Raw genomic sequence first — 17628 nt, forward strand, 5'->3', positions numbered from 1 at the left:
CCTACCATAATAAATATAAATGTGGAATTTTCAAAATGCTTCTGCAAATTTAGCTGGAGTCGTGATTTGGTCAGATTAGACTAAGACTTTTTTTAAATGTTGTCTATAGAAAAGAACAACAATAATAATAATAATAATAAACTTTATACCTAATGTTAAGCATGGTAGAGGTTCTGTAATGCTGAGGGTCTATTTCTTTACAAATCATCCCTGCGTTTCTTCTGAGAGTGCATAGCATTATTGGCTCCTCAAAATACCAAGAAATAAAAAAAAAAAAAATCTGCATTAAAACTGAAAATGGTTTGCTATTTTTATTTATTAGTTACACACACTTGAAATAAGACAAAACTAACTTACAAGTAACCTTTCAGCAAGAAATATAAGCTTGTTTTACGTCAATAGCTTCTTAATATTGATGAACATTTTCTTGTTCCATCGACAGATGATTTAATTCAGAACATTATAACATTGTTATAAGTTAATTTATCTTCCAATAGAACTAGTATTTTTTTTAACCAACATTAAGGAATTATTAACTTACAACAAGCTCCTATGTCTTGCTATGGAAAAAGCAAAAAAAAAAAAAATAAATTCTTCATTATATGGAGTAGTGACCCAAAACATTTGATCTTTATCCAATAACTACATCCAATAACTAAATCTTATTGGATGTAGTTATCCTACATCCAAAAAGAATCCTTCAGGATAATCTGGACAATCTGTATTATGTGAATAAAAACATGATTACTTCTTAGAGTAAGTTTTTCTTCTGCATGAAAATTAAAGGTTGAAATTTTCCCAAATATTCAGTGTGAGATAAAGCTTCTGTTTTGAAAAATTAATTGGATTTTAATGCTTTCTACATTATCTTTTACCAGGGGTGCCAATAATTACATCTGGCGCTGAAACACCAATAAAAGTCAATGACAGTGCAACATTTCATATTATAACAGTCCTCCCTGTAGTAGACAGAAACTAATCCATGCATTTTTTATCTTTAGATGTTTTAATCTTTGTTGTAGATTTGGCACCATCTTCACATGAAATAAAACCGCAAACACAACCTGTGTCAGGTGTGTGATTCGTATGTTGAAGGTAAAATTCAAGTAACAGGAGGGAGGAAATTTCTCTCAATTTTACAGAAATGAGGCAACAAAAGAGGCCTGAACCACTAAAGGGATCATATCGTGTAAACAACCCTTACTGTTGTTCTTAAAAAATACAGAGATAGTATCAATAATTGCAATGATTTATAAACAATTGTTTCTTCATACAAGCTTATAGTAGCACTACACGTCATGTATCTGTCAGTGCTGTGCAACAAATATTCAATATTACTACTGATAATAACAATAATATTAACGATCATAACAAGTTATTGTAAAAATTAGCAAATGCTATTCAACTACCATGTAAAGGAAACGTTTCGACAGTGTGCTTTCTCTGCCGAAACGAACAAAAGGGAAAGAAAGGGCTGCAGGGCCTGCAGGGTGAGAATCACGCTGCTCTCACAGAAATTGGCACTGTAACATACTGTACACTCTAAAAGACCGACTGTCCCTCGGAGAGAGAGGAAGCTGTCAAAAAGAGGAGGAGCGGAGAAACATGCAGGCCTCTGGTCCGGCATTAATGTCAAAGGCCGTGCCATTCACTCTATTGGACAGGCAAAAAAATAAATAAAAGTAACCAGTCTCAGGAAACAGGCCCAGAAAATAAACAAGGAGGAAAACTCCTCCTGCAAATTGAAAGATAATACTCCAGTTGGGAGGTACACGACCTCATGATGTCTCTTATTTGTAGAGGATAAAATAAACTGGAAGTAAATCAAAGAAAACACCAAAGCAAATGAATAATGTGTGTTTGTTGTGATAACCTTGAAAAAGTCACCTGATTGCTGTCATTGCGCCCTTTAATAAATAGATTCAATCTAATTACTTGCAACAGAATTGATTTGCAGCTTCCTCTCTTGTTTTCAGTGCAAATTAAATGAGTTATTACAGGAAACTGTTTCTTTGTGCTTTTGGCGAATCCTGACGGGTGAAGTGCAGATGGGTCGTTTCTCTCAATTCATAACTAAAGTCATTTTTTCAACAAGTACATGATGTTTAATATGATATTTATTCAGCTGGAGAGACACCTGTGTGGTCATTATTATGATGATGAACTTAGTTATACAATATCAACAAAAATTTTACAAATGTTGGGTTTTTGCTTCCCAATCAAACCAAGTCTAACAGATTTGGTTTGAGTTTACGTCAAGTTTTTAGAATTTATGTCTACATCAGGTCTCACATCATCACAGGAAGAGTGTTCGTCAGGTCTCTCGTCTTTAACATCTTTGAATTTGTGAATGAATAAAACCATATGCTTTTATTTTGTCAATCCCTGCATTAAAGTTATGTACTCCTTAACTCTATACCAGGGGTGTCAAACTCCAGTCCTCGAGGGCCGCAGTCCTGCAGTTTTTAGATGTGCCACAGGTACAAAACACTGGAATGAAATGGCTTAATTACCTCCACCTTGAGTAGATCAGTTCTCCAGAGCCTTAATTATTCTATTCAGCTGTGCTGCAGCACAGGCACATCTAAAAGTTGCAGGACTGCGGCCCTCGAGGACTGGAGTTTGACACCCCTGCTCTATACTGAAGTATTTGGGGTTTACAGGTTTTTTCCACCTCAATTTGAATTATTTAAAACCGTTTTGTAAAGCCTAAAAGGTAAATATGCTCCAAGGTGAGGTATACATCACAACATTATGCCTGAGGCACTGTGGAAAGAGTAGATAGGAAAGTATTTTGACATTTTTGAATAAAAATAATGGAAATGCTTTTATTTTGATAAGCCGGATGTGGCTTGAATGAAGGTCTGCCAGAGCTAATAAATCAAGCTAATATTTTCATAGGAATATAATGCAAGTACGATGTATTATGTGTCAGAGCTTTATAATCAGGGGTTTGTTTTAACCTCTAATTATAAAGAATCCCAATCAGACTTGAGTTCCAGTCCATGAGTCAAAGTCAAATCTCGAGTTTAAATGAGATTTGAAGTTGCTTTTTGCCAGCTGGAGGCTCCACAAAAGAAAGTTAATTTTCTGAGACTCCTGTCAGGTTTAAAGGAGGCATCAAATAAAATTTCAATGTTGCTATAAAATCAGACTGCACCACTTTTGAAAAATTAATTAAAAACTTTGTATTCTTTGCTCTGAATAAAGTAAAAGGGGAAAACATAATGTAGAAGTTTCAACACTGGGCAAATTTTCTGTTTCCTGAGGCAAGTTACAATCTAGCACAAGAAAATTCAAAATGAAAAAGGAAAAAACAAAACACATCTTTCATCTCATTAAGCACTGAGCAAGGCTGTTCTCTAACAACAAAGCAATAACAAACCTATTTAACAAGACATGGTAACGCTCACTGGGTTGCCAGTTCGGTGGCTGACTCCCCCAAAACCCTCAGCCACTAAGACAGAGCTGACCAGCAACAACAGAGTGTCCACCAGGCAAAACTCAACTCAACGCCTTTGATGGCCAATAGCTTCAGGTGTGGTGAAGACAGAGAAGCCAGGCAACGCCAAGCCTGCACTCGTAGCGGCTGCTGCGGCGGCGGCGGTGGCTCATCAGAGGATGTTGCAGAAGAACTTCTTCTCCCGGAACGGGTTCTCGGAGGCGGGGACGGGAACGATGAGGGGGTCCTCGCGTGTGTGGGCGTCGCAGTACGCCATCAGGTCTGCAGCTGCTTTGGAGACCTGGGGTGTTGATGTAGAGGGAACAGATGTTCATCAAAATTTTTAGAGTTTTCATATTTACAGGAATCCATCTTCTATTTGACATTTTAACCAACATGTGGTCAGTTAAAATGATCCACTTTTTTTTACTTCTGATACAGACACAGATATCTGAGGTTTAGTATCGGCCAATACAAGAGGTGAGTAGAATACCCAGAGCACTACGTCATCATACTTTTATTTAAGTAAAAGTAAAAGTATCCATCCAAGAAACTACTCACGGGAAGTAGTTTCTTGGACCTTTTACAGTATTTAGTAAAAGGTCTGATCAAAATATCAGTCATTTAATTTTAAAAAATTTCATCATCAGATGGACCAAAGTATTAAGTTAAATGGAAAGTTTTGTATTCTAAGGACCAAAATGACAATAATTCATATGCGTAGCAATAAATAACAAAATCAGACAAAAGAAAATTTTTCCAAATCAGTTTCTTTCAATAAAAAACTTTATCAAAATCTTTAGCAAAAACTGCAGGTGAGTCTGTGTCTGGTGAATTTCTAGTTTTTTTCATTCACTGGGTAGAAAATTCAGAAATTTTATTCAACTAAGAGTAGAAATATTTCATAATAAATTTTCTCAATACTCCTAAAAGTTTTTTCTTTTTTATTCCAAAAACGTTACTCAAATAAATTGAGTGAATGTAACTAGTTAGCACACAACTATGGTCGATTGACTTAAAATTTTCCTTTTTTTTAAACTGAGGCATAAATGTAGTGAATTACATTGATTACTCTGCAGCACACTTAAATAGCTTCAAAAGCTTGGCCAAACATGTAAAAACAGCAAAACTTTAATTTGTTAAGGAGAATTACAGCCTATTTTTTTTTAAAAAGTTTAAACATTATCATGTTGACTACACTGGTCAGAAAAAAATAAATAAATAAATAAATAAAAAAAAAATAGGAAAAACTGCAACAAACCTTTTTTATAATGGTTAGTTGGAAGTTAGAAATTCTAAATATAATGTAAAATAAATAATAAAGCCATAGAACTAGACTGGATAGATCTGCTCTTATGGATTAGGAACATCCTCAAAGCTAATGGAAATAAATAAAAACGGTAACTAATGGAGAAAAACTACAACTAACTGGAACTAAACTAACTAAAAGATACTGAAATTACAGATTTAATGAATTTACTTATTAGCCTTTTGAACTGAACACATAAACAGTTTACGTCAGCCATCGGCAAATTACGACACTTCATTTTCCTCCTGGCAACAGAAAATACCAGTCAGTTTGTTGTTCAACAATAATTGAGTAAATGTTTTGAAAATGTTATTTTTTATTCATTAACTGGTTAAAATACAATACTTTGACCTTTTCGAATTCTGGCCCTAAAAATTTACCAAAGTATGAAAAAAGTAAAACATATAAAACACATAACTAATAAAAACTAAATGGAAACAAAACAATATGTAATTAACACACTCTAAAAATTAATTGCAATTAACCGAATTAGACAAACAAAAAGTCACAACAAAATAAAACTAAACTATACTGAAAAACACAGAACTGAACATTCAGAGTCACATAAAGATGGTTACAAAGTCAGCCTTCTATCACCTGAAGAACATTTAAAGAACTAACATCTCAACAAGATCTACAGAAACTCATCAATGCACTTATTGTCAGCCGTATTGATTACTGCAACAGGTCTTATTGAAAAAAATCAACCAGACAGATCCAGAACCAACAGAAACTCAGGGAGGAAATCGATCTTTTCACAGATTATCTGTCTCATAACAAACAGTCACAACATGGTGACAGTTTTATAAAATTTACACACACCAGCTCCTTTACGTGGTTAAAGGAAAAACCTGTAAAATGTGCCTTTTTTTATCCCACTAATCGATTAATTGTCAGAATAGTCAATTAGTAAGCTAATTGTTAGTTGCAGGCCTTATCTTTTTACAGTACAGCCAGACTGTATGTGAGCGCAGGCTTCCACTTGGGAGCGGAGTGGGAGTTACAGGAGGGGAGGCAAATGGAGAGCAGAGGAGCAGCTGCAGCGGAGGGACGGCCGGGGCCCGGGGATCTGCACGGAGCAGAGAGCCATCTGATCTCCCGCCTGCCACTTCACCTCACCCACTGCTGCTCTCAGGGGAGAATACATCACACAACGCTCATCATCCGGCCATGTGAAGCTCTCGCTTCGACAACGGTGCAGCACAAAGCCAAAAATATGATCAGCAACGGTTACGACTTCAGAAATCAATAGGGCCATTGTTGATGTTTCCTTTAAATGTTAAGGAATCATTTTATGTGCATCTGGATGTCAGACATATCTTCTCACTTAAAAAAGGCTGATTTAAAGATACACATTTACTTTTAGTATATGATGGGTAATTTGTCAAGGTACGGTGTCCAAAGTGCGGCGTAGGGGCTATTTGAGGCCCCCGGATTAATTTTGCGCGGTCCATGACTGGAATTAGACAATGATAAAAACTTGGCCATTGAGGCTTTTTACTTTTGAATAAAATCAATAGGATGAAATAAATATAAAATATTTGGTAACACAAAATAATTAGATTTCAGTAAATCACGCTTTTTTAATTTTCTTTAATTTCATAGTGAAGAGGAACAGATCTGTCCAGTAACTTTTACTCAAAAGCAGACTTTGGTGCAGCTAAATCTGCTTTCACTAAGTTTGTTAAACTTTATTAAATAAATAAGCAATTTCAAAGAAATAGTGATATAAGTCCTGTTCCTCTTTCTGTTTTCTTTAACCAAGCTCAACTTAATTAGCAAACAGGATCTCTTTTGTTTCATATGGTAAACATGCGACTGTGACAAATTAACATTTCTTTTTCTTTTTATTCTGTTTAGTTTTGACCCAAAACCTTCAAGTATTTAAATATAAAGGAGAAATTTATTTCTCAGCATTATTTTGAGAACAAGCATGCATCTAAATCTTCCATAAAATGACTTCATGGGAGAAAAAGTTTAACAGAACCATATTACAAAAAACCCACAAGACGTCTGTGTTTTCAAACTTGAGCGATTTGAAGAAGTTTTGCAACATGAACAGAAAGAAAGAAACCTTAGGGTTTCTGTCATGCAAAATACAACAATCTTACAGTAAAAAATCTGTTTGTGTGCTGGTTTTGTTTTCTGAAAAACTAAAATCCTCCATCCGTACACAGAGTCATAACTAGATGAGCTTAATAAGATCCAGAACAAAGTCTGAAGTTCCTGGTTTTCTCTGCCTGAGTTCCCTTTGTTTATCTTCCAGCTCTAAATGTTGACGGAAACATAATAAATATGATGGATGTTTGTTTATGAAGAATTTCTGGGATGAGATTAAAGCTGGTTAATGAGAAGTCAGACATGATTCATGCTTAAATCCTGCTTAATAAAAGATGGATTTACTAGAAGTAGCAGAAGAGATGTTTACTTTAGACAAATATGTTCATCGCCTAAGCAAAGCTAGACATTTAAGAAAACAAGAAGTGTTTCTGTTTCTATTTAATGATTAATTGATTTTTTTAAATCTCCATCCTCATAGACTAAACGTTTTACCAGTCCGCCTTGCGTCGATCAGTGCACGCTCTCTTACTTTGGTATTTATGGATTTTGAATTGCTCTTCAGTGATCCGGTCCAGAAGTGATATTACATTTATGCCAGACCTATGAACTTAAACAGTACAATACTTTTTTTTTAATAAAATGGAAAGCAAACAGACTCATTCAACCTAACAAAAAAGTTGCAGGAAAATGTTTAACAGTTTTTAGGAGTAGGAAGGAGTTTACGTGAAATTCAGAAGTGCTTTTTCTGTGTTTATTAAATTTTTCAAAACTGAAAACTTTCTAATCATGTTCTTAGAAAACTCACAAATGTTTGGTTTTATGGGATGTAAGTCACAGATATGATGGTTCAAAATGCATAACACTTAAAAACCTGGAACGTTACCAGGAGGTTGAACAGTTTTAAAAGCCACTGTAGAAGCGACTCAGCCCACCAGTGAAGATCTCATCGTCCCAATGATTCGAAAAGTGCTGCTGGCATCAAATTACCACTGGGTAGCCAAAAAGATTACACTGCAAAGAAGCAGATTGCAAGAGCTGTATCATCGTCGTTACGCATGGTTAAAAATCTGCACACTTCTGTTTTCTTTTTTTTTCTGCTCTGACTACAGTACTGTCGCTAGTTTCTTCCAGATGATCTGCTTCATTTTATTTCTGTCTGCAATGGTACACCTGCGATCTGTTTGCAACTTCTCTGCAGCTAAAAAAGCTCATAAATCACAAATTATACTTGTGTGAGGGAAGGCTACAATTGCTTAAAGTGACAATAAAGAATTTCTAAGTTAAAGCTATAAAGCTGAAGACGCCGTCTGTCCACTTTCTGAAAAAACCTCTGCTCAGTCCTTCACAAAGTGGAACTTTAACAAAAAAAAACAACCCAATTATTTTCATAATGAAACTAAATGCAGTAATTATATAAACTGCAGAGAGCAGGAGCCCCACAGGAGGAAAAGTGGTACTGCACTGAGGGTGTCATTAGGCCCAGACTGATTGTAATTACACTTCAGCCCCATGATAGAGGGAGAGTCCTTCTAATTAGCACTGATCACATTTCTTTGGCTGACTGAGCAATTAATGAGAAAGTGGTGCTCCTTCCACTGATACCAACCTCCTCTCATCAGATGTCTTACTTAAGTTTAAGAAATAACCAAAACTCTCGTAAAAATCAATAATTTTTGTGTATTTATGGAGGAACAAATATGTAAAAATTGAGGATTTTGCTGAAGAAACACAAGTGTGAGGATTGTAGTGGTGATATGCTCCTGCAGGTTGAAAGTTATGTAAACATAGACTTATTAAACTCCAGTGTGAAACTTTTTTAATAAAAATATATGTTTTTGACATACTTGTATTAGGAGGAGGGTCTTAGTGCTGCCAATCACTCTTGTGTACCCATGTTGCTCTGTGCTACGTTACGTTCACCGTTAGCATCCATGTTTACTTCCTCAACCACTGAGCACTGACCACTCTCTACATGTGTGACGTTATTGGGCCCTCTGCTGCGCATGCGGGTCACTTTCAGGTCACACTGGGGCTCACATACAAGTCGCATATATTTGCAAGTGTGAACGGCCAGAGCAAAAAAAAAAAAAAAAAAAAATCCGATTTAACAAAAAATTTGGAATTGGGTCACTTCAGGCTGCAGTGTGAACGTAACCTTAGTCAATTGGAATAACAGTAAGTTTACACCAGATTCAATGTTGTGTAGAATAACAGTTTTGAACAGTAAACTGAATACTTTCGCCATAAACTCCCAGATATATTCCCCAATACTTTGGTCATTTTTACATATTATTTTGATGGCAAATGATGTTAGTTGACCTGTGATAAAGCTTCACTTTGAAGTTTTTTTCATTTTAGTATATAAATGTTGCACTTAACGTACAACAGAAACAGAAATTCAGAACTAAAACTAGATCTAATCAAATTGTATTTCTTCATTGTTAAATTTGGTTCACCAAAATGTTTTTCAGCTACAATCCAATAGCTTCACCACAGTTGTGCAAATTCATTCAGTAACTCACTTCAGGCACGAACACAATGTGTGAAAATACGACAAAACAAGCAGCTGGTTCATCAAGCCGGCAGGCGACAGTCACGTCACCATCTAATCAATACTTCATTTTCACTTTGATGCACAAGTCTAGCAAAAGTTCATATCTTCTCATATTGTTGTTGGTTTTTTTAAGCAGTTGTGGATGCATCTTGGCTCAATAAGAACGCTGTTTGCACCGTCAGCCTCGGGGAAGAGATGAAACGACTCCTGGAGCACATGAGGAGCTTCTGAACGACATGATGACACGGTCATTTCAGCTGCACAACAAGCTCTTTATAACACATGTTAAGACCTTCTATCTAGTAAACCACAATTTCCAACGTCACAGTTATGAGACTGACCTTAACTTTAAACGGAAATAAAAAATAAAAAACTACTGCGTTGTACGCATTCATGTGTTTTTGCTTTATGTAGAAACTTTTAACTTCGGAAATGCAAAATGAGGAGAACCCAAAATGATCCCAACATCAACAACAACAACAAAAAACGGTGCTGGAAGTAGTTCGGAAAAAAAGTGTGCATTTCAATTTCAATATTTTCTGCCTAGGTATGATTTAATATTTTGTAATACTATTGATACTACTTTTATTGATAACTATGACTGTGTCTGCATGATAGAAATGTATTGTTCTTGAAAAACATTCCCATTTAAAACTGGTTTCTTGACTAAAAACATTATCCTGTAACATCATTTAATAATATTTTCTATTTTTCTCATATTTATTCATGATCTCATGGACCAAATAGAAAATAGAAAAAATAACATTTCCTGTCATGCAGTCGGTTTTGCTTTTTGTTTACCATCAATAACTAATTATATGTTTAGTTTGGAACTCTGACTATACTTTCTCTTCGAAAGGCTAAATAAACCAAATTATTGCTGTTGATTTCTGACTGTAACTTTACAAATAACACCAAAAATAGCGGTAAATCTAAATGTTTACAAATCATAAAACTATTCAACTAAAATTACACATTTACAAAGACATACGCAATGTTCAACACACACACACACACACACATATATATTTATACATATAGCACATTTTTGTAACCACTTTTTAATGGTTCTTCACACTTCAATACTTTCACTACTAATATAATTAATTTGAAGTTGAAGAATAGCAGAGGGCTGTGAAGAATAAAAGCTCCAACATTTCAGCATAAAGCAGGTATAAATTATGGATGATAACTTATAAAGAAGATTTAAGCATTTGTATTATTGCCGACCTTCATATCTAAATAAACTAAGCTCATAATATTTACATGTACAAAGTAAAATGAACAAAATGGTAAAATGGATACAAAATGAAAATGAAGAGGGGAACTGACTCAATTAGTAGCAATATTCCACCTAAAGAAAATATAATGTGGCACGCGTTACGTAATAAAAACCTTTATCTGCTTAGAGGAAGTGATTTTGGTCTTGTTATTCATGTTGTTGACAGGCTAAATAGTCTTTACCACATGAAATGTAGTCTAAAACAGTATCAGTAAGTAGAGGAACAGGTGTTTAGGATGGGTTTAGCAGATACTGAGTATAGAGAGAGCACAGATATAATATCAGTTTTGTGTTTATACGACAAACGATTGCACCAAATGATGTGGCCAAAAATCCTTCTTCAAGTTTTGCACAGATGGGAAAATGTTAAATTGACAAAAACAAACAATTACTCTTTTGTAAATGTCATGATTTTCTGACAACCACAGGAGCAGAAACTTAAATTGTCAGAAGACCATATGCAGCTATTTATTGTAGCCACAGAAGTACAACCAGGAGATTTTATCAAGCGAACACTGGCATTCTATTGGCTGGAATGGTTGCTAGGTGACGGTGGTCCAGCAGAGAAGTTTGCAAGCACAAATTTGTTCTGTGCAGAGAGAAAGTTTGCGCACGAGGAGAACAGAGAATATTTGAAAGAGAGTAGATACTTTGAGAGCAAAAAGATGAAATTCTCTTTGCTGAAAACTGAAAACAATCCACTCTTGACTTCTGGCAGTAAAATTCCCCCATAAATAAATGTTTATGGGAAGAACACTGCAAATTATAGATCCTGATAAAGACAGAGCTAAAAGGAGCTTGAGTAGTTTTGCCACTAAAACCTAAAAAAAGTCATCCTGAGACTCGTAGGTCTTTGCTCTTTCAGCTCTCCATATGGCAGGTACAACTGAACAGTGTGAATCTTGTCATCATGCAATCTGGAAACTTGTAGGCATCAGCGTCTGCAGACCAACCAACTGAGGATCAACCCACAGCTTTAGACGGGTAAATAAACTGACATATGTGCGCAGAATGTGTCTGCGATTAGATATGAAAATGTCCCTACCTGGCAACCAATATTAATGTTTACCTTCAGTCACAGAGCAAACTTACGCTTTCATTAGTAACACTGCAGCCATTTTTTTCAAGGCAACCTCTCTTAATACTGGTCCAGATAATAATTTAAACTCAAAAAAAGTTATTCAAATAACTGAATTTTCCTCCAGGACCTTAATTATTCTATATAAAGAATATCAAATAACACAATGAATGTGGAATCAACAACAGAAAATCTTAGAGTGTTAGGATAAATCAAAAGTTTCTCAGTGATTCAAATGTCTGATTAAAGTGGCTAACTGATGTTAAATAAAACAAAATTGGAGCAGAGTTAAGAATAAAACAATTTGTTGTTCTGCAAGTTCCCACAATTTTAACCTGACAGATGGTGAATAGCGCAAACATCTCATTTAAAAATTAAGTCAATTGAGTGCAAAACAAATATGTAGCTTTAATAATCAGGTATTAGAGTAACTTTTCTGAACTTCTCCCGGTCAAAGTCATTTGTAGAGCTATTGCTGCTGTTAATTTTGTGTACTTTCTAAAACCTAGAAGTAGCTGAGTGCCTTCCCTGTCTGATGTAATTTACTTTATTTATTTTAAGTATTAAGTATTTCTTGCTTAGTGACTGCATGGTTAGCTGTATCTCTTTGACTGTCTTTTTCTTTATGGCTAAGTGGAGCATAGTACTCGTCCATTACTTCTGAGTTTAACTAGCAGCTTGCAAATGGTTGCATTCTGATTGGCTTTTCACTTTTCTTTCTCTCTACTGTCACCACTTGATTTCTGCAAAGTCAACAATTCTGCAAAAGGATTTTTTTTTTTTTCAGAAAATCTCTCATAAAATGACACAACATGATAACTTGAGTGTATTATAGTGCATTATGCTTACAATTAGTATCAGATACAAATCTTGATCATTTTTAACACTCAGTGTTCAAGAGGACTTTCATGCATCTGAACCAAGAAGAGAAAAAGCTGCACAAACGCTGAACCTGAAAACAAACACAGCCAGTGTACCTTTATCCTGTCCATGCAGGCCTCCATCTTCAGCTGCTCCACTGCTTTCCTGGCTTGGGAGATGTTGGCTGTGCTGTTGTTGACGATGCTGTCCTTCATGGTGTGCCTGTGACACACAGCAGAGGTAGAAAAGAAAGTGAGCAGGAAACTCTCTGCCACGTCTCCAGCAGTCTGTCCCTACAAACCTTGTTTATTTGTCTTGGAAAAGAGATTTTGTGCAGTGTAGTTTATTTTTGAGCAGCTAAATTTAAATATTCACTACTTATTGAAAGTATTTAAAGTATTTCAAATCATAACGTTCGTAATCCTGCCTCAGTTGGAAGGAATCTGTCCACTCTTTTCCCAGCTTTCTCTTAAAGATGACCTACTATGCTTCTGTAAACAGGTTAGAATAGGTATAGAATAGGTTTTGTGTTCTTGTCTACAAAAAACATGTTCATTACATTTTTTTGCACAAAATCATTCTTAGATTATGAAATTTCAGTCTGCTTTCTTCTGCTTTTTTGAGCTGTTTTAGGGCTTCTTGTCACTTTAAATCAAAATAATGTGCTGCTGGCCACAACTCCCAGCTCAACGGCGCACATAAAAATGGCTGCAAACAGATGGAGACCCACGTCTTTGAAAAGCAGAAATGGAGCTCCCTGCGCAACCAAGAAGAATCCAGCAAGTGGTTTCTGAATGGTAAGTCAGCAGCAAAACACTTATCGTTTCCAGCAGCCATTGTACAGCGCATACAGCATCCAAACATGCTGGTGCTCAGCTTTGGTTGCTAGGTGATGAGCTGGACTTCGTTGGGGTTGCTAGGTAACGGCGGATTGGAATGTAATTCAACAATCACGAGGTTTTTGAATCGGATTGTTTTCCAGACACCAAAAAATATGAATTTATTGGCAAAAAACAGCAGGATAGCTATTTTAAGCCTCTGAGTTGTTTTTAGAAGCAGTTGATACCCAAATGGAAGTACAAAAACATTTAAAAATATAAATTTTTTATCACAAAACATGCCTTAATGCAGATGCCTCACCTGTTCTGTTAACAAATAATTATGAAGTGGAAAGAAAACCTGGTTTCAACATTTTTTAGAAGCAAAAATTTGAAGGTTTATTTAAATTCAGCCTCCTTTAATCTGATACACCTAAAAACATATTTATCCAAAATACTTTGCATGAAACAAAACTGCAAAACACTGCACATCATCCTGAACACATCATCTCCACAGCAAAACATGGAGGTTGTGGTATTATGCTGTGGTCTGCTTTATCTTCAGGGAGAACAGGAAACCTGTTCAGAGTTTATGTAAAGATGGATAGGTTGGTCTACTTTATTCTTTTGTATTTATTTATATTTTGTCAGGTAAAATGGTTTTGCAGTGGTACAAAGCATAAGTATACATGCAAACATACACTGTAAAAACATAATAATCCTCAAGGCTCCACAAATCAAATTCAAATCAAAGAGAGACAACAGAGGAAAATAAAACTGAAAAATTAAACACGAAAATAAAAACATGAATAAGCAAAATTAAATAAAATGTTTTATGGATTAAACAAAGAGCAATACTGGAAGAAAACCTGTTAGATTTCACCTAAACTTATAACTAGAACTACAATGGAGAGGTTACTTGTGTGTTAGCATGGCCTAGTCAAAGTCCAGACCTAGATTCTATTGAGAATCTCTGACTAATTTTAACAACAGATGTTCACTGGCTTTATTCATCCAATCTGACTAAGCCTGAGTTGTTTTGTTTAAAAAAATAAATAAATAAAAAATAAAAGCAATTAATCATCTTTCTTGGCCTAAAATCATAAAAAGCTTTTTTCTAAATCAAAAAGTGTGAATCAGTTTTTTACTTGATTAACTTTTTGGAGAAAAAATTGGTTTTTTTGGAGTAATTTTACAATGCTGCACTTTTTACTTTTGCTTGAGTTACTTTAATATGAAGTACTGCGACTTTTACCTCAGTAAAATTTCTTGATCCTCTACCCACTGTGAGTAACTCCACTGAATGAAGAACAAACATGTTTTAGCCAAACATTTATTGGACACACCAAAATTTCATGAGCTTTTTGTATTGAAAGAAATTGCTTTGGAAAAACGTTTGCCTCATTTTGTTATTTTGTAATTAGATTAGATCAGATTTATTGTCAGCTCTATAAATAGTTTGTTTATAACGGCTTTGGGCTGTTATGAACAAACAGTCCAGACACATAAAACTAGACCGAAGTTTGATCTGGGAAAGAAATTAAAAAGGGAAAAAAATACTGTTTTTCCATCTCTCTGTCTCTAGTTTTACATAATTATGTTATTTACAAAAATTACTTTCCACTTGGTTTTTAAAACACCAAAATTTCCACATAACTTTATATTTTGATCCATCTGTTTATGTAATTTTTAAATATTAATTCACTTGTGTTTTTGATAGATTACTCGGTACAAAAATTTTAACTCTTATTTTATTTCTTGGATGGCTCCTTTTTACTTCTACTTGAGTAAAAAATATGTTGAAGTAGTTACTTGAGTACAATGTTTGCGTACTCTGCCCACCTCCAGTCACCACATTTGACAAGCAGTGACCAAGACTTGCTCTGGTTTTGACCCCCCCTCAGCGCTGATTTGGCCCAGTTTGGCAGCAGGAGCAGGGAGAGGAGGAGGCACCAAACCACAGATGTGTTTCATAAGGATGAAGACATGAAGCCTTCCACCAACGTGTGGTGCAGCCGGATGCACCCTGCCTTTATTTGTGCTTCACTTCCATCGTATCAAACCGAGATAAGTCAGAGATAATAAAGCAGATGGAAGACAGAGTGTTTCATTTCTAATGAATCGCCGGTTTATTTTTTCTTTCTTTTTTTTGGTATTTGTGATCAATTTGCAGCTTCTAATCACACACCCTCGCACGGAGCTACCAGGCCTACAAATTCTCCCTCAATCCGCGCATCGTGAGGCTTCATCCGGCTGGATTTCAGCCTCTGATCGCCTGTGTGTCGTTTTATCCAAACGCACCGATGCTGATTGTAGAGTCAAATCTGTCAAAACGAGACGCGGGCGCCTCTCCTTATTTCTAAGGAGACAAAAACAGAGCTGCGGCCCTGCTTGGACCTGAAAAGCCCACGCTACGAATCAGATTCAAAAATCTGGATTTTAGGACTAAAATGCTCGACTATAAACAGACATTAAATCAGGCTGCCTACCTGAGTCGTGCCAATGCTTTTCCAATTTGGAGAATTCCGGGTTGACTCCACCCAACACACACACACACACACAGAAGAAGGAGAAGAAGAAGAAGAGGAGGAGGAGGAGAATGTGTAGGAATAATATAAAAAAAATGAAACGATAGGAGGAAATCCCAGCCTCGCTTCTGATCTGATGGAGGAAAATCCGAGCGGGTTCTGATGCGATCCGAGCGGTCAGGTGTCGGTGCGCTCCACGGCTGGACCCGGAGAGATGTTACGCATGCAGCAGAGGGGGGAAACCTCGGTGTGACGGAGAAATCTGTGATGCAAAGGCTGCGAGATCCGCGGACAAGGAGCTGCTGCAGCAGCGAAGGAGCGTTTCCAGTGGACAAACTGGCCCTAAACGCACCGCCTGCTACTCTAATTAGAAGCGGACGGGTTTGTTGTCCCCCCTCCCTGATTTATCGCTCCAGAAGGCGGCAGAGATCTGCAGGCTTCCCCGTTTCATTTTTACATCAGCTTTGACATCACCGGGTCCTCCCCGCAGCAGCTGACGGGCCTCACCCAGTTTTAACGACGGTTCTCTTCACATGGATCAATAACTATATTTTAATCATGCATTTGTTGATATCTCCCCCCTGGCAGAGATGCGTAACAAGCCTTAAAATAAATTCAACATTTAACCCGAGTACACGTTAATTGATGTCTTTTTTCTCTTCAGCTCACCTGGATGTAAGTCTGGGGATCAGGTGGCTGAGAAAGAAAGCGGATTTCGTGTCTGATGAACCACTTTTAGGTTGATTTCAGTTGTTTCTTTTAAGAGAACCAGCCCACAGCACAACAGATAGCACATGGTGTATTTTCCCAATCTCAATCGATTATTAAGTCACAAAATCACTTCAAGTTTTTATTGCTGCCCACTTTTGTCTATTCCAAAACAATGGTTCCTAATGACTTTTGCTAATATGATTAAAAAACCCGTAAATTATTAGGAGCTGGCGATGTGTCCTTCAAATCATATCACGATATTTTGTGTAATTTAGCATAATATTGATTAAAGAGACGATTAAAAAAAGTTTTTTCGTCTTCGTTTTGGTCATTTTTTGGCAACTTCATATCACTGCAACCAAATCTCTACAAGCATAAAATATTGCCCTGCTTTTAATCATCAGATTTTTATATTTATTAATGCTCTAATGAAACCAACAGGAAATAGCATAAATAATTTTTGATTGTTTGTTGCTATGATAAATCAGAATTATTTTAGGAAAATCTTCACAATAAATACCTTGTAGATATAAAAACAAAAGCAGATTTCAGCTGTTTACTTCTTTTTCATGGAATAATATCTATGAATTTATACAACAGAAAGACTGCATTAATATTTTTTTAAATATTCTTTTATAAATAATCCTTTGTCATGTTTGTATATATATAATTTTTCACAAGTGGGAAATGGCCTGGGTTTCGTTGGGGTTGCTAGGTGACGTAACATTCCAGATGTTTTTGAAACAACTCATTTTCCAGGCACCAAAAGGAATTAACTTAATGGCAAAACACGGCTGAAGGTTTATTTTTTAAGAACTTGTTTTTAGAATCAGTAGAAACCCAAATTTAAATGCAAAATTGTGCTAAATGTGAATTTTGCATAATACGTCCCCTTTAACAGAGTCCCACTCCCACCAAACTCTACAAGTATTAAATTAAAGATTGGATTGTTCAACCTTTTTTCTTGTTCAAAGCAGAATTTAT

General features: G+C 35.9%; 1 protein-coding gene across 2 annotated transcripts; it reads right to left on the bottom strand.

The window, feature by feature from the left end:
- Window positions 1-2643: 2643 nt before the first annotated feature.
- LOC122842583 (guanine nucleotide-binding protein G(I)/G(S)/G(O) subunit gamma-4) lies at window positions 2644-16707 on the bottom strand. 2 transcript variants are annotated; one of them, XM_044136587.1, is made up of 3 exons: window positions 16603-16707; window positions 12704-12809; window positions 2644-3743 (listed from the first exon to the last, which is right to left on the bottom strand). In XM_044136587.1, the coding sequence occupies exons 2-3, from the start codon at window positions 12800-12802 to the stop codon at window positions 3615-3617; spliced, it is 228 nt and encodes a 75-aa protein (XP_043992522.1). In that variant the 5' UTR covers window positions 12803-12809; window positions 16603-16707; the 3' UTR covers window positions 2644-3614. The 2 variants fall into 2 exon arrangements, with proteins under 2 accessions (XP_043992522.1, XP_043992520.1); XM_044136585.1 differs by lacking the exon at window positions 16603-16707 and adding an exon at window positions 15895-16531.
- Between the last annotated feature and the right edge of the window lie 921 nt (window positions 16708-17628).

Source organism: Gambusia affinis, linkage group LG13 (genome assembly GCF_019740435.1).
Source record: "Gambusia affinis linkage group LG13, SWU_Gaff_1.0, whole genome shotgun sequence".
NCBI classification, from domain to species: Eukaryota; Metazoa; Chordata; class Actinopteri; order Cyprinodontiformes; family Poeciliidae; genus Gambusia; species Gambusia affinis.

Excerpts from the sequence above, each read along its gene's own strand:
- LOC122842583 (XM_044136587.1), bottom strand. The coding sequence starts at position 12,802 with ATGAAGGACAGCATCGTCAACAACAGCACAGCCAACATCTCCCAAGCC. Across the intron at positions 3,744-12,703 it reads CCTGCATGGACAGGATAAAG|GTCTCCAAAGCAGCTGCAGA; the intron begins GTACACTGGCTG and ends TCAACACCCCAG.